The 24,268-nt window shown below is 37.7% G+C and overlaps 1 protein-coding gene across 2 annotated transcripts in view; it reads left to right on the forward strand.

Moving 5' to 3' along the window:
* The window catches only part of GAPVD1 (GTPase activating protein and VPS9 domains 1), a 22,910-nt gene extending 647 nt beyond the window's left edge, over positions 1-22,263 (forward strand). Inside the window, exons 2-25 of one of the 2 annotated variants that reach the window (XM_009707699.1) lie at positions 1-810; positions 2,127-2,213; positions 3,212-3,346; positions 3,468-3,657; positions 5,494-5,654; positions 6,564-6,693; positions 7,610-7,735; positions 8,482-8,655; positions 8,959-9,099; positions 9,709-9,843; positions 10,430-10,549; positions 11,044-11,121; positions 11,247-11,620; positions 12,157-12,244; positions 13,142-13,222; positions 13,874-13,996; positions 14,509-14,638; positions 15,067-15,176; positions 15,831-15,990; positions 16,459-16,646; positions 18,019-18,232; positions 18,818-18,890; positions 19,757-19,954; positions 20,683-22,263. The exon at positions 1-810 is cut by the window's left edge and continues 52 nt beyond it. In XM_009707699.1, the coding sequence (XP_009706001.1) occupies positions 1-810; positions 2,127-2,213; positions 3,212-3,346; positions 3,468-3,657; positions 5,494-5,654; positions 6,564-6,693; positions 7,610-7,735; positions 8,482-8,655; positions 8,959-9,099; positions 9,709-9,843; positions 10,430-10,549; positions 11,044-11,121; positions 11,247-11,620; positions 12,157-12,244; positions 13,142-13,222; positions 13,874-13,996; positions 14,509-14,638; positions 15,067-15,176; positions 15,831-15,990; positions 16,459-16,646; positions 18,019-18,232; positions 18,818-18,890; positions 19,757-19,954; positions 20,683-20,823 (4,167 nt within the window). In that variant the 3' untranslated portion in view covers positions 20,824-22,263. The remainder of the gene's footprint in view (positions 811-2,126; positions 2,214-3,211; positions 3,347-3,467; positions 3,658-5,493; positions 5,655-6,563; positions 6,694-7,609; positions 7,736-8,481; positions 8,656-8,958; positions 9,100-9,708; positions 9,844-10,429; positions 10,550-11,043; positions 11,122-11,246; positions 11,621-12,156; positions 12,245-13,141; positions 13,223-13,873; positions 13,997-14,508; positions 14,639-15,066; positions 15,177-15,830; positions 15,991-16,458; positions 16,647-18,018; positions 18,233-18,817; positions 18,891-19,756; positions 19,955-20,682) is intronic. The other variant, XM_009707700.1, reaches the window with a different exon arrangement.
* The last annotated feature ends 2,005 nt before the right edge of the window (positions 22,264-24,268 follow it).

Consider the following 24,268-nt stretch of genomic DNA (forward strand, 5'->3'; position numbering starts at 1 on the left):
GCTAAAATCTTGGAGGACACGCAGTTTGTGGACGGATATAAGCAGTTGGGATTTCAGGAGGCTGCTTACGGAGAATTCCTAAACAGATTGAGAGAGAATCCTAGGCTTATTGCATCCTGTCTGGTTGCTGGAGAGAAGCTCAACCAGGACAACACTCAGAGTGTCATTCACACAGTCTTTACCTCCATTTATGGCAACTGCATCATGCAGGAGGATGAGAGCTACCTCCTCCAGGTCCTCCGTTACTTGATTGAATTTGAACTCAAGGAAAGTGACAACCCTAGGCGGCTGTTGAGACGAGGCACCTGTGCATTTAGCATCTTATTCAAACTTTTCTCTGAAGGACTCTTTTCTGCAAAACTTTTTCTTACTGCAACTTTACATGAGCCAATCATGCAGCTTCTGGTTGAAGATGAAGACCACCTGGAAACTGATCCAAACAAGTTAATTGAGAGATTCTCCCCAGTACAGCAGGAAAAGTTATTTGGAGAGAAAGGCACAGAAAAGTTCAAGCAAAGAGTCCAGGAGATGGTTGACTCCAATGAGGCCAAGCTGGTGACTTTGGTGAACAAATTCATTGGCTATCTCAAACAAAACACTTACTGTTTTCCTCACAGCTTGAGATGGATTGTGTCACAAATGTACAAAACGCTCTCCTGTGTAGACAGGCTGGAGGTTGGGGAGGTCAGAGCAATGTGCACAGATCTTCTTCTAGCGTGTTTCATCTGTCCTGCAATTGTTAACCCAGAACAGTATGGGATAATTTCTGACGCTCCTATAAATGAGGTGGCAAGATTTAATCTGATGCAGGTATGATTCACTTTAAAGTAGTCTTAAAAAAAAAAAAAAAATGAGAAATGTTCTTGACCTTTTTTTTTTCCACTAGAACTGATGTTACTACAGTAAAGGTACTGTCCCTCCTACTTAGAAGATGAGTGCTAACAAAATATTTGTTAATCTGTTAATTAATATTTGTGTTAATCTGTTAGTTTTGTTTTGTTGATGAAAAGGCGTGCTCTAAAGTTTATCTCCTTGTTTAAAATACTGACTTAAAAAAATTGATAGCATATATTCCTTTCTCTCTTAGAAGAGTTGCAAATGTACTTTATAAAAGCTATTCTAAGGGATGGAAGCTAAAGTGTGAAAGTGACTATAAGGTGGATTCTGGAATGCATGTAAATGAATGTTGTGCTGTTCTTGCTAATGTTAAATATTATGCCGCATATTGCACAAAATAATGAAATATTTTGTTAAAAAAACCTTCTTGTCTGGCAGTAATGACCAGTGTTTCTGGTGGGCAGCTAGCTACTGCTTCATTATACTTCAGAGTATTCCCCAACCCTCGTGACAAATTTTTGTCTTTGTGCAAATACTTGGGCAATTTAACGATAGTATGAGAGGTGTAGTCTGAAGGTATTAGGCAATGCTTGTCTGACTAAGATGATTCCCCACACAAGTAATAAAACCTACTTTTTAATGTTGTCTGTAAACTGGACAGTGAGTGATTCTCACAGTATAATTGTTCTGGTGAGTTTTACTCACTAGACTGTTACTGATAGGGCCTTGCTGGTGTCTTTCTAAAATACATTAGCAATCCTCTCCCGTGTCACTGCTTGTGTGTTGTAGCAGATCTTGCAGTTGGTGACTCTTTTAAAATTGAGAGTTGTTTTGCAGTTGGACATTAATAAGGAATGTATCTGCTCTGAAAAAAGGGTTAGCCTTCCTGCTATTTTTTTTTTTCCTCCAACATATTCTTAGTAAAATATATACAGCCTTTAAAAATCTCTAGGTTTAAGGTGACCTAGATTCAACTCTCCATTCTGACGTTTTGTAAAAACAAAACATGCTTTGTTTCTAGGAAGGGGGGAAGTATGGATGCTCATGGCATACTGTGTGTGCAGATTTTCTTGTTAAGTGCAATGACTGTTTTTTTTCTAAAGCTTCTTGCATTTTTTCTGCCCTGAAAGCAAGTACAAGGCACTGTACACTTAATCAGAAGCATTTCTTGGAGTATTAAATGAAAAAAAATTTAGAACGGTGGAGTGTTTTTAACTATTTTTTTATAATTGGTTCCATCATGATGATGTTTTGAAATGATTGTTTTTCATACTTCTTTTTCATTTCAGGTTGGGAGACTTCTGCAGCAATTGGCAATGACAGGTTCTGAAGAGGGAGATCCACGTATGAAGAGCAACCTTGCTAAATTTGACAAAGTAAGAGTCCAGACTGAAAAAAGCTAAGACTCGTGTGTATAATTCATCCTTCGGCAGTCTGTTTTTTTTCAGACATTTCAAAGGACTTACTAAGTGTTTAACTTCCAAGTTACATGTACCGAAAAGCAGATTAAGTCCTGCACAAAGCTGGGAATAAAATCTTGAGTACTAGAATTAAGGGTCGGGGATTCTCGCTTCTACTCTGCCATAATACTACTTAAAAGAAAATACAAACAAGAAATTAAAGCAAGTTATCTTTTAAACTAAAATGCTGAATTACTGTCTGTGGTTTTTCTACTGAACCTAAGGAAAACACTTTGATCTGAAGACAACTTTCATACAAATTCTGGTTTAATGCGAAGTAATTTGTTAGTGCAAGTAACTTCTGTTCCTTTTTTGTGTAGTTTTGCTTTTTTTGTTCAGCTTTTCCTTTGTTAGTGTGAATCATCTGTAGCAATACTGAAATTAGCTTCATCAGAGGAACAGTGAAACTAATGGTCTTTGATGCATTGTCATATGTTTTTAAAAAACTTGATTTGCTTGTGTGACTTCCACGTTTTTGCTAATTATAATTGTTACACAGTCATCATGCAAAGTTACACGTTTATTATAAAAGTAACATTCAATCAGATGAGAAAGTGATACTGTGTGTTGCTTCCTCGTTTCGCTTTTAGTCTATGCACAGCAGATTGTTCAGGAAGGGGCAGTTTAATTGCCATGAAACAGTTTAATTTTTTAAAAAATTGTAAGAAGACACTTGAGTAACTAATGCTTTTGAATGCAGAAAAGGAATGAAGGAAATGCTAAAACTACATGCATGCTTTCCTTGCTTGCTCTTCAGTGATTTTAATGATATGTGGTATTTTATCCTAAGATTTTAACAATGTAAGTTTTGCTTCATACTTTTATGTAAACTATTTAACTCTTGTTGTAACTTGTGTTCTTTCCAAACTCTAGTAAGTGGTCTGTCATTTAAAACCTATTTCTTCTCTTTGCAGAGCTGTGTCGCTGCTTTCCTGGATGTAGTTATTGATGGGCGTGCAGTTGAAACTCCTCCAATGTCTTCTGTTAACCTTCTGGAGGGCTTGAGTAGAACAGTGGTTTACATGACATACAGCCAGCTAACTACTCTGGTAATATCTTAAGTTCTTAAAAAGAAGTAGTATAAACTTGTCGCCATACCTTTACAGATAGGATAAACAAGGCTGATAATTTGTGCTGCAATTCTTACTAACACTAATTGTAAATTTTTAGGTTGGCTTTATGCGGAATGTAATGTCAAGCGATCAACTTAAGGAAGATCGGATGGCTTTGGAAAACTTGCTGGCAAACTTACCTCAGAACAGACCAGGGAAAAGCAGCAGCCTTGAAATGACTCCGTATAATACCCCACAACTTTCTCCTGCAACTACTCCAGCTAACAAAAAAAATCGATTACCAATAGGTAAGGAGAGCAAGCAGACTTCTTGCATCATTTCTGATACCTTGATATGTTTTCTATGCCATTTTTTTCGGTCATCTCTTGGGGCTACTCTTCGACTACGCCTTTGGTTCCTACTTTTTCTGTGTAGATGGTGAAGAATTTTCTTTTGCATAGAAAGCCAGGTAGCTGCCTTGCTTTCTGATGCAAGTAGGGTGAGCTTCATCACTCTGGATTGAACTCAAGAAAAATGCTGGGGTGGTTGGTAGTCACACTAGTGCAATGATAATAAAGGGAAAGTTTGAAGATGGGTAGCAGGTCTAGGAGGGAAGATTGCTTGGGAAAGTGGTAAGAGGGAAGTGATGACATTTAATTAATGGGATAGAATAAGTTTAAAATTTTTGTGTCTCAGAAGAAAGAAAATGTGGAGGAGGATAAAAAAGCAAGAGCAGAACTTTCAGAGTATGTGCTAAGAAGAGAAGCTTTCTTCTTTCTCCATTATTTGCATGGTCTAATTCCAATAGTTAGTATATTGTAATGCAATTTTATGTTTGTTGGGGTTTTGTCCTGTTTTTTTGAATAGGATTTCTTGGTCTTGAACTTTTCCCTTTCAGTAATATTTTCTCTTAAAATAGGAAGTGTGGTACTCTTCTTCAGTGTATATTTACAGGAATATGAGCACATGGGATATTTTTGTTTATTTGAGAGATTTAGTGTTAGTGTGTAACAGGATGAAAATAATGTAGAGCCCGATAAGTGCCAAAAACCCCCACAAAACCAGCCCCAAACCAAACCTATCCCGTGTTGTTTTAACTCTGCTTCTGAATGAGTCTGGTCTTATGCCTATACAGTAGTGACACAACAGCATTTATGTTATGGTATAAGATAGTTTTTGCTCAAAGTTTTTATTTCTTTTGTTTCATTTTAATGCTTTCGAAATCCAGGACAGCAATTGGCAGCCATTACTGCCTGGGATACTTCTGCTACCAATCTTTCAGCTCATATAACTCTAGTAACCCCTTTTGGTGGGTAATGCCCTCTTTCCATTCTTCTCTGTGAAACTTACTTATAACACACGACTTAAGCATGCCTTTGGTTTACTTTGGCAATCAGTTGCTTTTTCAGATTTCTCGCTGATTTCTATATGAGACTCATTTTATACATACATGTAGTTTTTAAAAACACCCTGTGTGCCTTTGTGTGATAATCAAAATTTGGCTGTGACTTCCACACACTTGCCTTGTTTTCCCTGGATCAAATAAAGAAATAACTGGTGTCATGCTGCCATACTTAGAAATTGTAACTCCATGGGGACATGCTTCCTTCCATGGTGCCAAACGTGGGAATATGAGGCTACTTGAAAAGACTAATAAAGAGGCGCAAAATAATCAAAGTAAACCACCTGATGTTGAATTGTGTATCTGGGTTGAGACACCTGTTAGAATAAGATTTCCCTGCTTTTTAGGAAAAAAAGCTTCTAAGCAAATTAATTAGAGTTTTAAACCACAAAAACCTGACTCTTTTTTTTGTTGGTAAGAAACTTCTCAGTTTTCTCATGTAATTTATTAAAGATCTTTCTAGGATTGGAATACACTGAATTTGTGAGGCAAACAGGACATAGTATACCTTCTTTCTCTAAACTTTTATGTTGAGAGTTTGCTTTTCTGCAGTGCAGTACTCAAATTTAAACACCAGTTACATCTCTCAAAGTTTGATAAGAGTTTGCATTTTGTAAGTTTATTTAGTATGCATATTACTAATTCAAAACATTGCAGTTCTGTGTTTCCATTGTATTGTCTTTTTTTCCTCCTTGAACAAGGAAAAGCTTTCTAATGTTGATATTTCAAAATATTTTCTTAGCAACTCGTAGCAGGAGTAGATCAAATATTCTAATGGATCAGCACGGAGATCATGAAGGATCGTCCCAGGAGACTATCGCAGAAGTTCAGCTGGAAGAAGTGTTAGTGATTTCTTTGGGCACAGGTCCACAGATTACTCCAGGAATGATGTCGGAAAATGAGGTATGCAAAAACTATTACATCTCAGATATTTTGAAAAGTACAGCCTCTGTATTCTCTAATAGCAGAACAATGAAGTTATGACAGTTGTAAAGTTTTGGTAGTAAATCTAGAATGGGAATTAAAATCCTTACCTTATTTTACTGAACTTGGGGGTTGTAGTTTTTCAAATTTCCCTTTGTTAGAGTCCGCCTCCCCTCACTTGGTATATCTGCAAGGTATGAAAAGCAGTATATTCACATAGGAAAAATGAACCTGGCAGATTTATGAAGAGGCTTTGTCAGATAGCACGCTTAAGAGCAAAGTTGGGGTATTGTTTCTGAGCCTGAAGAAGCTGATTCAGTTGCCTCTCTGCATGCTCTGTCCTTTCGATCAAGTGGCACAGGTGAATGGCAGAACTGGAACACTGATCCTTACGTTTTTGACAGCTCAGACTTGAAACGCACAGGCCCAGTTTCTTCTGAGGGCAGAGCTGTGGTCATGTTGCCATGAATGCCTTCAGACTATGTTGCTTAGGGTAAGGCTGGTTTTACAGCCTTTTCTTTCACCAGCTGTAGCACAGCTTCTGCTTTCATCTTTGCTGCCTTGCCTGATAGTTCCGATTATCTCCTCTTGCAGCCTTGTAACAATCAGTTTGCTTATTATATTAGTCTGCTGGAGTGATGAGGGACCTGGTGGCTGCATTATTATTGGGAATTGCCTTACGTTCATGTTTTGGTTACTTTACATTTTCTCCAGGCTCTGACTTTGGAGATGACTGTCTTTTTTTCAAACGGAATGTTAGAAATTTGATTGTGCCATTAACATCTAGGGAAAACGATGCAAAAAATGTGTGCAATGTTTTGTTTACTATTTATGATCTGAAAAATAGATTATTTTAAGGAAGTCTTGTTTCTTTCCCCCACTCTCCAGGTCTTAAATATGCAGCTTGCAGATGGCGGACAAGGAGATGTCCCTGTTGATGAAAACAAGCTCCATGGTAAACCTGATAAAACCTTGCGCTTTTCCCTCTGCAGTGATAATCTGGAAGGAATATCTGAAGGTGAAGGGCTACTTAAGTCTTGAAGAAGTTTTGTCCCTTTTTTTTTCTTTTTTTTTTTTTTTTTCCCCCTTAACTGTAAAAGGAACTTCTATTAAATACAGCATGTCATCTTTGCCATTTTGAAGACTGTGATATTTTACCCTGAGAGCCTGTCTTTTCTCTTAGCCATTCAAAGAAAAAAGTCTGGAGCTAAATTTTGACCTGCAAAGGCATAACTGAGTCTGAGAATTAGGAAGAAAAAAACTAAGTATATTTAGAAAGAGAAAACAGAGGGATTTTTAATTTTTTTTTAAACTTAAGTGCAGTACAAATTATTAAGATAATCTAACTTAACTCTAAACTTAGACTTCTCAGACTTATTTTTCATTGTGTTTTAATAAGCTGTTACATATCTCAGAATAGTTTCTGGACTCTGGACAACTTCTTTATATAAGCGTTGGACACAACAAAGCACAGGTTTATTTGTAGTATTGACGAGATTTGTACAGATCACTCAGCATGCATTATTTTCTGTAACTTCCATAGCTTAGTTTTTGCTCTCTCTCTTCTCAAAATAAGAAAACAAATTCATGGACAAGTGAACAAATTAATGGCGAAGGCTTTATTGACTTTTTAGTTACAGTTAAGTATGGCAATGGTGAGATTCTAGCTGTTTCTGGTAATGTATTTGTAGATTATTATAATCACTATAGTACTCTAAACATGGGAAGTACAAATCACAGTGCGAGTTAAGTATCTGCAGAATAGGGATCAGGAGTAGATCAAATGTGCTTCTAGTTCATCAATTCAGTATTTTATATTAGAACTGCTACTTCATTTCTTTTCATCTTTCTAGTTAATTGTGTCCTAGATTGTTAATGCTGTATATTAGGAACTGTTATTCAAATCAGATTTACAGTAAAATCTGTTCTCACAGGTCCTTCAAATCGCTCCAATTCTGTGTCATCTTTGGATTTAGAAGGGGAGTCTGTGTCAGAGCTTGGCGCGGGCCCCTCTGGGAGCAATGGTGTTGAAGCTCTGCAGCTGTTGGAGCATGAACAAGGCAGGTGCACATTCTCTAATACAAGTGCCTGAGGTGCTGTAGATGATAAAGCTGAAGTTCTGTGGAAAAAGGTTGAAGAATTGACTAGTTCAGGAGAAAATAAGTAAAAGTGTTCCTTTCTGAGGCTTAAGTCCTTTATAAGGAACTGCTTGTAAAGTTTTGCTTGATACCAAGTTTTTCCCTTCAGGGAGTTGGGTGATCTGTATTGGAGTAGTCTTAAAGCATCTGGATAGCTTCCTGTTTAATAAATATTTGTCAAACGCTGAAACAGCTTGCCTGAAGAGATCGTGGTGTCTCCAGCCTGGAGATACTGAAAACGTGACTGGACGTGACCATGAGCAACCTGCTGTAATTGACCCTGTTTTGAGTAGAGGGTTTGGATTTGAATGATCTCTGGAGGCCTCAGCTTTTCTGTGATAAGTTCTTCTTACAGGAATTGTATCAGTTTCTTGATAGTGTGCTAAATTTTATTAATTTTTTCTTGTCAGTTTGGCTGATAGGTCACCATGTGTGGTTCAAGATTTTTCTTGTGTCAAATGTGCTTAAGAGCTGTTTTCAGGCAGCACCTCTTGAATAGTGTAATTGTGCTTTACAGGCCTTGCTTTAAAATGCTGTCTTACCTGACAGAACTAGAGGGTTATTTTGTTTGGTTTTTTTTTTTCCTATAATGTACTCTTACAGATTTTTCAATCAGAAGTAATCGGAGAAGCCTTTCAAAAAATTCAGAACTTTTTATTTTTACATAGCCACAACTCAGGATAATCTTGATGACAAGCTCCGTAAATTTGAAATCCGTGATATGATGGGGTTGACTGATGACAGAGATATATCAGAAACTGTGAGTGAAACTTGGAGTACAGATGTCTTGGGAAGTGACTTCGATCCAAATATTGATGAAGATCGTTTGCAGGAAATAGCAGGTAACTTGGTGGTACATCTGGTACGTTAAAATGCTTCATGTTTGCTCTAAAATGGTGAGGCTGCAGAGCCCTTCTCTCTATCTAAATAGGTGTGTTTTTATTGATTAAACTGGAGCTTTTCTGTAGGAGGATTTTGTGTGCACGACCTGGGTTGTATTTAGTTGCTCATTTCTACCTCTTCAACATTGTCTTTAATGATTACTTTATTAAGGACACTTAAAATGTGTTCTTATTTTTCTGTCTTATTAGAGCTGTCTTCAGGAAGCCTATATCTAGCTATACGCTTCGGCTTTACTTTTTCAGGTGCAGCTGCAGAGAACATGCTAGGCAGCTTGCTGTGTTTACCAGGTTCAGGATCCGTGTTGCTTGATCCCTGCACAGGTTCAACCATATCGGAAACCACAAGTGAGGCATGGAGTGTGGAAGTATTACCAAGTGATTCAGGTCAGAATCGTGCAGTTTTTTCTTATTTCTTTAGCATGAATCAAGACTCCTCCAGAGGCGTATAATGCAAAACAGCCGCCTCTTCCTCTCTTTCTTCGAGAAATTATTGTCCTAGGGTTAAGTTAGTGTTTGTGAATGCTTCCAGTATTAAAAGGGCAAACTGTTCCTAGGCGGAGAGAAGGTGGAAAGTATTGTGAGAGACTTGCTGTTACTTAAGAAATTCTTAAGGGCCAAAAAAGGAGAGAAGGAATTGCAAAGCAAACTTCTGTTTGCTTGCCTTCCCTGTGATGTTAAGTAGGGCTATCTAGGATCACAGTTTACTTCGGTTAATGAAGATTTGACTGTATACTGTTGTATCTAAGAAATATAGTACTTAAAACAGTAAAAACTTCTTAGAATGCCTGTGCAGATAAAGCATTGTTATCTGTGCAGAGTCTTGCCTTCTGTATAGGAAGAAAACTCTTGCTGAAGTGGTTGAGTTAGCTTAGAACTTAATATACTAAATCAACACATACCGCTCCCTGTCCTTCTGTATGTGAATATTAAGGGAGCACAGCATTGAGTAATGGTACTTTTTTCTCTCCACTCTCCATTGTATCCCTTTTGTAGAGGCCCCAGACTTAAAACAGGAGGAAAGACTACAAGAACTGGAAAGCTGTTCTGGGCTGGGTAGCACATCTGATGACACAGATGTAAGGGAGGTCAGTTCTCGACCCAGTACACCAGGCCTCAGCGTTGTATCAGGTGTGTGTGATTGTCTCTGTAAACATGCTGCTTTATTAGAATGTGATCAGCATCTGCTTTGCTGCACTTGCTTTAGTTATACATTATTTCACTCATAAAGTAACTTTTTGCATTCAGTCTGGAACTTTTAAAGCAGTAATTCTTTGTTCATGTTACAGAAGAAATAAAAAAGGCAGCAGAGCGTTGAATACTCTGTGCTACAATGGCAGTGGTTAGCAGTGGAGTATTGATTTGGAAGAAACTCCTAACTTCCTTGTATTTAGTTTTATTATCACAGCTTTTTTTATTTAAGTAAATCAGCATGTATGTACTTCAGCTCTTCTTCATTTTCTGCCAAGTATTTAACAGCAGAGTGTCTTTCTAATGCCCATTGTCAAAGTGTGTTCATAGCTATGTTAAAACAGTTGAAGATGTAGAGCAGAAATAAAAATGTTATTTATGAATATAGAAATTCATAATGTCTTTACATGCTACTATGAGGTAGGACTTGATTATTGCAGTATTGATCAGACATTTTAACAGCTTCAGATTTTGCTTCCTGTTTCTCTGAGAGACTGTTACAGATGCTTCTTTTGTTATGTGTAAGGTATTAGTGCAACATCTGAAGATATTCCTAACAAGATTGAGGATCTCAGGTCTGAATGTAGCTCTGACTTTGGAGGAAAAGATTCTGTGACAAGTCCTGACATGGACGAAACGGCTCATGGTAAGTAAGGTACTTACCTGTAAATGAGAATTAGAATCTCTGGTAACTGAAGTCTCACGCATGACACTCATAGAATCCTTAAATTTTACAATTTCTTCCAATTTCAAAGTTCTGATGGCTAAGCTTAACATTTTCTTTATTTGCTAGCACTGTATTTGTTTGACAGAGACTCCGGTACTTTGTAGTACTACAGCTTGAGTACTAGATCTAAGATCACCTTTTCCTAATTCAGTTTGATTACACTGACTGTCCTCTTGCATTTTGGAATTGATCTGCTCCTCAAGATTTACCCACTTTTTGTGATGTAATTCTTTGATCATTTCAGCATAGTACAGAGATCTTTCCATATAAGAATATCTTTAAAAATATGTTGCAGTATATGTTTTGTAAACTTGTGTTGCTGAGGGCTGTTTTTCCAATGTCCCTTATGTTGTAGGTAGGTCTTGGTACAGCTGTAACTTCTTTTTTTTTTTTTTTTTTATCCTGTATTTCAGGAGCCAGTCAGTTGACATCTCCTCCTTCTCAGACAGATTCTTTGCTTGCATTGTTTGACCCTCTGTCATCAAATGAGGGTGAGTTGTAAAGAAAAAGCTTTCTTTAAAAAACAGGCATTTTCAATGCTTTTATGTTAGTACCAGCTAATTTGGATGAATCTTAAAAGAAGTGTGTGTGGCTTCTTTTATGCTTGTGACCACAGGTGTATCGGCTGTAGTAAGGCCTAAAGTACACTATGCAAGACCCTCTCATCCACCACCGGATCCACCGATCTTGGAAGGAGCTATGGGAGTTAATGAGGCCCGATTACCGAACTTTGGGTCTCATGCTTTAATTCCAACTGATTTAGAAGCATTCAAGCAGAGGCATTCTTATCCAGAGAGGCTAGTCCGCAGTAGGAGTTCAGATATAGTATCATCAGTTCGGAGACCTATGAGTGATCCTGGGTGGAACAGACGTCCTGGTAATGAGGAGAGGGAACTTCCTATGCCAGCCACCAACACTGGAGCAGCTGTTCTGGTGGCTGCATCTCAATCGTCATCTTCATCTCCCAGTAAAGACTCCTCAAGAGGAGAGGTAAGGCTTCTATTTATATATTTATCCCCCCCTCCACCCCAAGCATGCCCATTTTAATTATGCATCTGATGCCAGAAAGCTGGTATTAAATGCGTTTAGCCAAAGAATTACAATGCACTTCTGTTATCTTTTAAACGTTGGCCAATAATGTTTTACAAGCTAAAGCTACAGTTGTTCAGAGTGGCTTAAATGAATCTGACTTCTCTTAAATTTACTGGATGACCTTTACTTGATTTGGTGGGACTTCAGAAATACATTTGTTGTGGTGTTCAAATTTTAAAATGCTGCAGCATCCTGAAAAGTAATTTTCTTTAAAAAAGAAATGAGTGAAATCTAAGTTTCTTCATGTCTTTGGTTTTGCATTTATAGGCTGCCCTCTTCAGGAGTGGTATTTCTAACTTAATCTGCTATGACTTTCTGTGCTCTGCTATAGTTCTGTTTTTACAGTCACTGTAGCAAAACCTGATGTGAAGGAGAAATTTTGTCTTTACACTTGATATGGTAAATGCTGAAATGTAGGGTCTGCCCTTCTACAGATTGAAGAACGAAAAGACAGTGATGACGAGAAGTCTGACAGAAACAAGCCCTGGTGGAGGAAACGTTTTGTGTCTGCCATGCCCAAAGGTAGAACCATGTCCATCTGATTTTTGGTACTTTAGTAAGAGTGCACGCTTCCTTTATTATATCTTTGGTCACTTTTATGGAAAGTTTTTACAGTTTCACTTTGAAAAGCTGACCAGACTGATGTAGATTTGTTAGAGTAGACTTGTTACAGAGTAATAGCTGTCCTGTTGAATTCTGAGAAATAAAGGATTCTTATTTATAAAATTGCAAGTAGTAAAGAAAGAATTATTGAAATACAAAGTATACAGTACCTATAAAGAAATGTGTAAGCTGGAAGGAATTTGGTTAGGCATTGTGTTATCTTAATCATTCAGTAACCTTGGAATCCTTACGCGAGGCCAGTCATTTCACAGTTGTATGGTGTTAACTTCATTGCAGCTTCACTGAGAGCTAGTCTTAATTCTCTTTGGATGGTAGAGTGCTGATTGGAGGACATTGATAACTTAGGATATCTCTTGTAATATAGCATGAATGGAAATTAGGCTTTGGCTATTTACAAAGTAGAGCTTGTTCCAAGATAATATTTGGCTTTCATGCTGTGAATAATGTCAGCTGGGGATGGAACAATGTGTGCAATATTAGATATTTTTCCCATTAAAAAATTAGATTTTTCTTCCCATAAAAATGGGAAGCTACCTGACTCCCTTGGTTAGTAGTTGCCTAGAGTGTACTGTACCTGGAAGGCAAAACTTCTGCCTGGCTCATGGTAGCATGTCTGTTAAAGGTAGAGCTTGTTGCATGTGATGACAGTACAGTTCTGCTCCCCTCCATAGACAGGCTTATGCTTTTACTGAAGTTTACTTGATAACAAGCTTCTGCATTAGCCACTTTCTTAAAGTTTCTTTAATCTGGTCATTATCTCAGAATAGTCTTTGATAAGGTACCTTGCATTTTCAGCTCCTATTCCATTTAGAAAGAAAGAAAAACAAGAAAAAGACAAAGATGACATGGTGCCTGACAGATACTCAACACTTCAAGGTATGTGAATAGCATCATAGTAATTTTCTCTCATAACATGCCCTCTAGAGTTCCAGAGTGCCCACCAAGTATCTGTTTACAGAAGGTATGTGCGATTGTAGTTAATGTTCACAACTGGCTTTCTGAATAAGAAAGTAGATAAAGATTTCTTAACTTGAAGACTGTTTTTAAATAGTCATGCTTCTGTCAATATGTGTAGTACTGGATTCTTGACTTGAGTCTTTGCTTTTTTTTTTCCTCTTATCATGAAACTCATGTCCTTATCATAGCTGAGCTGTAAGGATAGCTGCAGACACATTCCTGTAATAATTACTTAAGTGCTAAATTAAACATGATTTGAACCTGACTGTTTAGTTTCCTGTTTGCCTAATCGTTTCTAGAAGTCTTCAAATATACCAGAACCATTTGTGTCTACAGTATAAATATGCTAAGGATCTGGCTTTATTTGTTCACTTTCATTGTACTTTTTTTTTTTCTACTTTTACTTCAGACTTTATAAATATATTTGAATTGTGGCTACATGGAACACAAGCAGCTGTTTGTTTGATGTGGCTAAAAACAGAGTCCAAATGTGTAGGTCTAAGTTTTTATATTTGCTTTCAGGTGGCACAATACAAGGTTAAGTCCTGTTGTTTTTAATGATCTTTTCAGATGATCCCAGCCCAAGGCTCAGTGCACAGGCGCAAGCTGCAGAGGACATTCTGGATAAGTACAGGAATGCAATTAAGCGAACCAGTCCTAGTGAAGGAGCCATAGTAAACTATGACAGTGCAGGTGAGAACCTAGCTTTTATAATCATCACCAACATAGTTTCTCTTCCCTAATGATAAACACACTTCAGTATTCTAGACTAATGTTACTACTAAGAGCTGAACAATGTGAGCTCTAAACCAGGAATTTTTTTGGCAGATAATCTGTGGGATGATCCCTCAAAGACTGGGAATTAAATCAATATTGCCAAGGACAGCTCTTTCATATTGCCATTGAGATGAGTGGTTGTTAATAGCACATCTCTTACCGTTTTGGTTTGGTTTTTTTTTTTTTCAATGGATACTGAAGTAGTATATGGTCTTCCAAATCTGATGCAATTTCTTCTTAGTGATTTGTAGATTGTATATTTTTAATATACCTCTTTCACTTATTTGGAAGAAGCTGTTTTATTTGCTGTCTCCATTCCCCCTGACCTTAGGATAACAAGAAGAAAATAGAGAATATTAGTCTAGTTTCTTCTTCTGACTTCTCTTTTCATGTCTAATGTTGTTTTGTTTTTTTTTTTATTTCCATAGAGGCTATTGGGGATGGTGAGAGTATGCATGACTCTCCACGTGATGAGGCTTTGCAAAACATGTCTGCAGATGATCTCCCAGACTCTGCAAGTCAAGTAGCACAGCCACAAAGTTCTGCTTTCTCGTATAGGTAAATATATTTGCAGGTTTAATCTTACCCACAAAGCAGAATTAGAAGTTGAAGCCATGTGATTGGTTCCCACAGAAATTTTAATATAGATCAATTGTAAACTTTTATGTGCTTTTAGTTTTAAGCACCTCATACTGTCTTATTTGCATGGGTGAAGGGGGGGATATTGTAACCTGAGAGGACAGAGAAGTTCAGTGTTTAGGAAAATCCCTTTGAAACTGGTCTAGGTGCTTTATCAAAAGAACTGATATTCTAAAGTCTTGACAATATTGGTATATTAAAATTTTATTTAACATAAAATGTTAAATAACTTTATGCAGTATTTAAAAAAAAAACAAAAACAAAAACCAAAAAAACAGATAAAGATTTCTTATTGAAGAAGCAGACTGTGCAGCAACTTTATTAAGAAAATGTTTTTCCTCTTTAAGGGATGCAAAGAAGAAATTGAGATTGGCTCTTTGTTCAGCAGATTCTGTTGCCTTCCCAATGTTGACACATTCAACAAGGAATGGTCTACCAGACCACACAGACCCTGAAGGTAAATGTTCTTTATACATACAGATATTTTGTATTGTGTGTATCTCTTCTTTTCCCATATCTAATGGCACTTGTACTGCACCATTTATGGTGACCTCTGTTTGGCATAGATATAGAAGGCACAGACCACCTTTTGCCCCCGCAAGATGTTTTCTTTCTTACTCTACAAACAAACCTGCCAGCTAAATCTGGACTAATCTGTTTGTAATGAAGTATCTACGATATAGTGCAAGTAGAGCCTGAAGCTGTAGGATAGACTCCCAAAATACATGTACTGTTGGGAATTGTGCTACAGTACTAATAGAGTAACTTGAATGATTTTACTGAGTCTTTGACTTAGTATATGTGTCTTGTGTTTGCGTTCCTCCATTCATTCTAGGTTCATTTGCAGACAGGTGAATTTGTCACCTTATCTGGTCCTCTTCATGTTTCAGAATGGTTCTCAATACTGAATAAGATAGTGATATGAAAACTTATCCCTTGATATCTGGAAAATTCAAAAAGACTTACTGAATTGTTCTTAAAACAACATTTATTGCCTAATGTACAGAAGTTTTGTTTTAAACTATTATATATTTCCCATATTCAAAACCAGTTTTATTTTCATCATACCTACATTTCTTTTCCTTAATAATTTTCCTTTTTTCTTTATTAGATAATGAAATTGTGTGCTTCTTGAAAGTTCAACTGGCTGAAGCTATTAACCTCCAAGACAAGAACTTGATGGCCCAGCTGCAAGAGACAATGAGATGTGTAAGCCGCTTTGATAACAGGACCTGTCGAAAGCTACTCGCATCTATTGCGGAGGACTACAGGTAGTTTGTTCAGTATCTTCTTATTAACGGGTTTCCAAATGCATATACTTATTCACTAGCAGATTGGGAAGACCCCTTTTGGTTTAAATTGTACTTTACCAAATCCAGTTATTACATCTCTGCTTCCCCACAAAATGATGAAATTGTCTCACCTATCTGCAAATGGCTTAAAGCTTGGATGTTGAGTCCAGGTAGTAATAAACTCAGGTTAAATCAATTTGTGGCTAACGTTCAGCTCTAACACACAAGAGATGCTGTTTGGATTTTGCTTTAGTCTAGCATTCTGGAGTGCTGCAAGGGCAGTGAATTCAGAGAAATCTATATACGACAGAACTTCCTAATTCAGACATTATCTTTGTTTTAAAAACAACAGGTTGAAGATTCCTCTTGCATTACAACTTAACAGTTTGTAAAACTATTAGCCTCTATCTTTATTATGAGTCTAATGTGGAGCACTCTTTATTTTAGGAAAAGAGCTCCATATATCGCTTATTTAACTCGATGTCGCCAAGGCTTGCAGACAACACAAGCGCACTTGGAAAGGCTGTTGCAAAGAGTTCTGCGAGATAAAGAAGTGGCCAACAGATACTTCACTACAGTATGTGTGAGGTTACTGCTAGAGAGCAAAGAAAAGAAAATAAGAGAGTTTATTCAAGGTAGGATTAGTGCAACTGTGGGATATTTGTATTCCTTTACTCCATATTTAGATGCTGGCTCGGGTTAATGTTTTAAAACACAACTTCTGATCTGAGGAGCAGATTCCTAAAACGGTTTTCACTTGCTGGTGAAATAATGGCTCAAATAGACAGATTACTGTGACTTAACAGTATGTTGTGACAGCTAAGCCATGGTAACTGTCTGCATTTTTCATGGACTGAGAGAATGAAGGTAATTTGGCCTCACTTGGCCTAAAAAGTTATGCTAAATCATATTATCTAGTGTCTGCCCCATGAAAGAAGCATGAATACTATTAATTAGTTTAGATCTACTGATAAATGATAAATTAAGTTGCAACATTCAGTCCTCGGGACAGAACCTGTGGTTGCACTTTAGAAGACATGGGGAATAGGAGTAGTATGAATAAAATGAATAATAGCATAAGGGATAGCAGCACCAGGAAGACAACTCTCTCAAAACAGACTCAGGTAAAACAAACTATTTCTATGTTCTCTATGCGCATACCTGTTTTAATGAAGTACATAAGAAATTTGGAGTAATTTCTTGCTCCTGGAGCATATAATGCTGCATATTTAAATGTGCCTGAATAGGCTGGAATTACTATGAGAACTTCTGTATACTGGGATTAAAGTTCTGGTAATAAGATTCAGTGACCCAGGACAGAGTTAAAGCCCTTTCATTGGACAGAAAGCAGACAGCTATTTCTGGATGATCTAAAAGAGAAATTGGCAACTGTGGCATTTAGGCTGCTGGCAGATGTGAGTGGCAGTTGTCTTCTGGTGCAGAATGCTATAAATATGAAGCCAATGAATGGCCAGTGATTTGGTCATGCTGCATTAGCTTGGCTGCATCACTGATTCTGTATTTTGTAGATATATATGAATGTTAGAACTATGCATACTTAATAGGTATGGTAGGGGTAAAAAATGGTACACATGGGTTTTCTTGATATCGTCCCCCCTTCCCCTCCCTTTCAGCATCTGAGAACTTTGCGTGTGCTTGTTCTTACCAGCGACTGTTCTAGTGATTGTTCTGGCCACGATCTCGGTGCATGCCTGGAAGAAGGCGTAAGAACTGGTACTGCAGAGGAAGTGATTAACACAGTATCAAGTAGAGTATTTTGACAATATGCTTTGCTAAATGTGTTCTATGTGCTTTTTCTTTGATGTGTCCATTTATTTCAAGAGTTCCTGCTTTTTTTTTCCCTTACTGGGTACTGGGGTATGGGCAAAACAGTGCTGCCTGGCACGAAGTTTGAAGTAGATTCTGGGCTCTTCTTTCCAGAAAAACCTATCAGAAATAATGTTTTTTACTTAAGTGAATGTTCGCTCTCTTTTTACTTTTTATCAGATTTCCAGAAACTCACAGCAGCAGATGATAAAACAGCCCAAGTTGAGGATTTTCTTCAGTTCTTATATGGGGCTATGGCTCAGGATGCCATATGGCAGAATGCCAGTGAAGAACAGCTTCAGGATGCACAATTAGCTATAGAACGCAGTGTGATGAATCGTATTTTCAAACTTGCATTCTACCCTAATCAGGATGGAGATATTTTGCGCGACCAGTAAGTTAACGTAGTGTGAAGTACCTGGTTTCTCTTTTGCAGTTGGTGCAGATGGAACCTGTGCAGTCTTCACATGACAGACTTGACTAAGTCAGCCATGCCATACAAACTCATGTTTTCTTTCAGAACGTTTTGTAAAAGAACAAGGAAGTGCTTTAGTGTCATATGCAAAGCTTGTGTTTCAACAAACTGCTAAAACAGAATAAAATTCTAAATGTAATGACTTGAGATACAGACTTTCGGATCTGCAAGCGTGTATGCTGAGTGATCAAAATCTGCTTTGGGACTCCTTCCATTTTCTGTTTTGGTACAGTATTTTCCATGTGTTTGGTTTTTGTGGTTTTCCCACCTGTATTCCCACGCTGTTGGAATGCTCTACTGGCTGTGTTGTTGTACTTAATTATATGGCAAAATCCTCTGCATTTCATACTGACCTAGTGTCCATTAGCTGTAGGACCATCATGATTATATGCATTCCTGAAGATCTCTCTTGTAGTATCAAACTTAAAACTAGCGGGAAATCCCAGGGGACTACTGGCTGGCTGCTGCTTACTTTTTACTCTTGTTTTTTGTGTTTATTTTCAGGGTCCTTCATGAGCACATACAGAGGTTATCTAAAGTAGTGACTGCAAACCACAAAGCACTTCAGATACCTGAGGTACCAACCTCTCCTTTCCTTCACTTTTATATGTGTGTCAGGGTGTTTGGTTTTGATTGTATTTGGGATGGGAAGAGGGTTGTTTTGTTTTACACTTAGAGGCATTGCTTTTCTATCTGTGACAGCTGAAATATCCTGCAGGAAAAACATGCTGTACCTGTGCTTTGGTATCTTCCACTGACTGATCTTTTCAAATTCATTTTTTTTCCGATTTTGCCACCTCTGTCCTGATAGCAAGGTTTAAGAACTAATACTACACTGCACTAAGATGCAGTAAATTTCTGATAATTTGCTTCAAAAGACAAAGTTCGAATCCTTTAATCTTCTAATATGATACATATGCCATAGCTGTGGTTTACAGCTGTTAACTTTCTGAACTAGCCAGAATTAATATAACCTTGCAGATCTGTGAATTTGGCCAGTGCTTTCACTTTTCTCATGGTTAATAGGATAATTAAAAGCAGGTTGGTAGGCTTAAGAAGTCTGTCAGAGGCTGGATGTGTGCAGCTTTCCTAGTTCTCAATTCAGCACTTGAACCGTATGAATCAAAACGGTGAGTGTTCATAAAGGTGCTGGTATGGAAGACTGAGACATACAGCTCTGCCTTCATTTGAAACAGTGTACTGGAGAAGTCACGAGCTAATTATGTTAGTTGCTTGTAGAGTGCTGGCTCCTTATGGTTTTCTGTTATAACACAGCAGGAAGCCACCTTCATTGTGAGTGTAATGTAACCATATTGACTTAAAGCTTCCCACTTCTGCAGAGCCTTGCTCCTGCCTGCATTCTCTGGTACTTCAGATCCTCTGTGGTGCACAGTAGTAGCTTGGACAAACAAGAACTGGCAGCGTGTCGGGTTTTTTTCCTAGGTATATCTCCGGGAGGCACCATGGCCATCTGCACAGTCTGAAATCCGCACAATAAGCGCTTATAAAACCCCCCGAGACAAAGTACAGTGTATCCTGCGAATGTGTTCAACCATCATGAACCTGCTTAGTTTGGCAAATGAAGATTCAGTACCTGGGGCAGATGATTTTGTTCCTGTTCTGGTCTTTGTCCTCATAAAGGTGAGTTCTTTTGCAAAGGTCACAAACTGCAGCTAGTTCTTGTAATAAACAAGCAAATCTTAGGAAGAAAAAAACAATACATTTGAGTAACTGGGAGCATGGTAGACTCAAACCCAGATCTAATTCAGCAGGTTTAAATAGAAAGAAACGTCAGAAATGTGGTCACAGTTACAGTTTTTGAATCCAAGCAAACTTTGCCTTTGGAGCCAAGGAAATTGGGGTGCAGACGTTGTGTGTGGAGTGGGGTTTTTTTTGAGGTGTGTCCACCAGCATCTGTCCCGTGTGCCTGTTTAATGCTGTCCTCTTTCAGGACCAAGATCCACACTAGGACTGACTTGCATTGTGTTGCTGATCTTTTTTGACATATGAGTGAGTGGAGGATGATCTGTCATGTATAAGATGCTGAAACAATAGGCTTTTCCACGTGTTGAAATCCTTGATGACTTTTATAGATTTTGCCAGCGTTACCCTTCTTTCTCTTGGCCTGCTAGTCGTTTTCCCTTGTTGGAAAAATGCTCCTTCCATCAAGTCTGGTGGCTTCAGAGTGTGTGAAGTGGGGGTGGTCTGGATAAACAGTCACTAGCCTACAGATTCATTACATAGTCACACATTCATAATGTGTGAGGATCACTGCACAAATAGAGTTGTATTCCTAGTCTTATCTTGTAATGTTTTATTTTTAGCTTTGCAAACAAGCTGTGAGTATTTCTTTCTTCTTTAACCCTCAGGCAAATCCACCTTGCTTGCTGTCCACTGTTCAGTACATTAGTAGTTTCTATGCCAACTGTTTATCTGGAGAAGAATCATATTGGTGGATGCAGTTCACAGCAGCAGTTGAATTCATTAAAACTATTGATGATCGCAAGTAACTCAAACAGCACACGTATGGGCAGACTGTTAGCAGAAGAGTATATAAGAATGTACAACAGCGGCAAAAACTGAAGAAGATACTTTCCTTGTATAATACTGTACAGAATTGAGGCATTTTAAAACACACCTTTACTAATCAAATTAATTTAAGAGATTTTCCTCTTCTCTTTTGGTTGCGTTTTTCTCCCCTATAGATACTGGCACTGCAAAAGGGACCACAGTTTTCAGGTATTTTGGAATCTCAAAACATGCAGAAAATTCTTCATGCTTTTTCCACCACCCCTCTTCTTGAATTCTTACTCACGTGAATAATTCACTTCACTTAATTTCTAATAGAAAACTGAAACAAGAAGAATCAGGGCAATCACTTAGTATACTTTCTAGCTTAATACACCTTTTATTAATAAAACACCAGCCACACTGAAAGTTTGTAGTAGCTGACATAACTAATGTTAATTATATTTCACCTAAATTTAAAATCTGAGGACAGTGTAAATATTATATAATTATATTTAATGCATTGCAATTATCTTTGGACTCATTATCCTTTGAATAAACAAACAAAAGCCTCTGACCTCTAACAGGTTGTGACACTGTGTTTTGGAAATGAAAGGACTTCCTCGAAAGACAAAGATTAAAAAAGGGCAAACTGAACTATTTATTAAAATGTAATTAAGATTACTGAAATTTCTAAAACTGGAATTTATAATAGACAGGGCTTATTAGATAGCTAAACACGTTTTGGCTAGGGCATTAGGGTGTTGTAAAGGTTTGGATATATAGAGGAGAGGGACTGTAAGTTACAATAGATAAGTCTAATATAAAAAAGGAGAAAATACCTTACTGTAATATTTTTTCTGAGATATTGTGTATACTGTACAAACCCCAAACAGAGATCCTTAACAGAACCTTGGACTGTAATATATATTTTGATTAGTGACATTAAATACATATGCCAGGGGTTTCAGTGAATGTTTTTACTAAATGTTCTTCGTGTTGTCTGCTATGCAGCAGTGCAAGTTTTACTGTTCATATAAAATATTTTAAAATATAACACTGTTCTTTATGAAACATATCATGACATCAGTTCAGGGTGTTTTATAGATTTCTCACCCCACCTTTCCCTTAAACTGACAATTATCAATTTAAAGAAGTTTTTATGCACAACACCACATGGATATTTCATGAGTGAAATGGTCTGAGTGATGGCCAGTGGTTGTTATCTGTATATAAGCGCTCACTGTTCTTTTTTTAGCTAGAATTACAGTGAAAAAGGACAGTGAGCATTTAACTTTTTCATGTCAGTATTATTTCTTGCTCTTCCCAGAGTGTTCATTACACTTCAGACAGAGGGATGTGTTAAGACTTGGTGTCTGTGAACGCTAAAGAAAACAAAATCTTTCTCATATTCTTTTCAAAATACGATTGAATTTTTTTGTGTGTGTGCATTTTGATGATTAAAACCTGTAAGCAACTAGTACTTGGGAAAATCATTTGGTTAATTGAACTTAGAGCAATTTATGTTAAGTATCAAGTGCTTGATTTGGCTGTGCTACTTGTCAAGGCGTAATTAAAGAAACTTACTTTCTAGGACTGTTTAATATGTAATTCAGTATAGCATTTTTGCCAAACTAATCACAGGTGAGAGGGTGGGATGGTAACTTTTTTCTTTTATTTTATAGTCTTTCTCCTCTATTAGAGACTTGATTGTGTGGAGGAGCAATACTCAGTAGAAACAAAATTCTTCTGATCTGCCTTACTGTGGTAACTCCATCTGTGTAGCATTGCAATATTCTAGTTATTTAGCCTTGATGGGTTTTTGGTGCTGAACACATAACTTAATATTGCAAGCACAGCCCTGACCAATAACACTCAGCAGCGAAGCACAAATATGCCCTTGAAGATATGGCCAGATCATATCTAAAAGCAATATAAATTTACTTACATTGAAGTGTCCTGTAGTATTTAATTATTACTTGAATATCTGAAATGTTAAGACCGATGTATGAAAGTTCTTTTAGTCCTGCAGTTGGGGTTTTAGTCGAGGAGAGTATTTGTATAATTCTTAAAGAAGGCACAAAGACACTTAAATTAGTGATTACCCTGTGCATTGCTCCTGTTTGCAAACTTGGCAAGCAGGATTTGATCAGCACCATCAGCTCTTTCAGTTTTGCTCTCCTTTATGGAAGGGTCAAGAACCATTTCCTTCACAGTTTTTATAACTGTTTTTTGGTGTAGAACAATACTTAAAAGAACTGGAGGGTTGGTTTTTTTTTAGTTAGTTATTTTAACACCAGTAAGTGTTTCAGTGAGCCCCAGGTGAGCTGAGAGTCTTCATAGCAAGATGGTCCTTTGCTTCTTTTTTTCAACCTACTCTGAAAGTCCTTTATATAGTCTTGATAGGTGTAGTTAGAGAATTAGGCTTTCCAAAGAATTTAAAACCTTCCTGTAATGTCCTCTTACTGTTTTCCCCTGGTGTCCCGTAACGTTTTTGGTTTAAAATGATAAATTACATGTATAGGAAGTGGTGTCGTTAGGTTTTGGTGTGCAATAGTAAAGGTGAAAAGACAGTGCATAAAGGACCAAAAGTAACAGAACTGCTGCCAAAAGGGACCGGCCAACCATGTACCTGTTGCTGTAAACTTGGTGCTTTCTGTTAGTTAAATTACTTCAGCCACTGAAGGATGAATGGAACATTTTGGGGAAAGGGGAGGGGGGAGAGGTCATTAGTAGCGGATTGCCGTCATGGACTTAAGGCTCAGTCGTTGACTCCAGCACTGGTTGTCGGCATGTTTGGACGAACTGCCAAATGAAACGATGGCATGGCTATGCCTGTTAATGTTACAGAGGTGGTATTTTCCTTTTTTGGGTAGAGGAGGGAAAGGAAAGGGCTGGGTGGTTTTTCATCACTAGGAGATTCCTTTTGGCTCCTAAGTGAGATTTCTCTTTAAAGCTTTTTTTAAATCCTCTTTAAGAAGAACTGGGATGTTTATGGCCTATTAAGTAATTGAGTTTAAAAGTTTTTTGTTTTGAAGACCTTATACTACCAAATGCTGAATGTAACTGCCATGAATTTCAGGAAAAAAAGCCACAAACGTGATCCTGTTTCCTGTAAGTGAGTTTCTGGTGAGCACAGTGTTGGTTCCTGTCGCTTGAAAAACGTTCATGTTCTATTGAGCCGAATTCTCGCAGAAGTTTGAGAACTCACTGCCATGTTAATGCTGAGTAGTATGTGGAGGAAGGGAGTGAGAACAGGAGCAGCAGGAGGAGGCCGGGCTGTTCAGCAGCAAAGCTGCAGGCAAGCGAAGCGTGTGTGTTTGGCACGAGTGTAACTTGTGTGGCCGTGCTGTGGTACGGACTGTGCAGGCTTTGGCTGGCAGCGTGACGGGAGAGCTGGAGCGGCAGGAAAGCAGTGGAGAAGGAGGGGGAAGGATGCTTGTATTT

This window comes from Cariama cristata, unplaced genomic scaffold, assembly GCF_000690535.1.
Source record: "Cariama cristata isolate BGI_N322 unplaced genomic scaffold, ASM69053v1 scaffold38009, whole genome shotgun sequence".
NCBI lineage: Eukaryota > Metazoa > Chordata > Aves > Cariamiformes > Cariamidae > Cariama > Cariama cristata.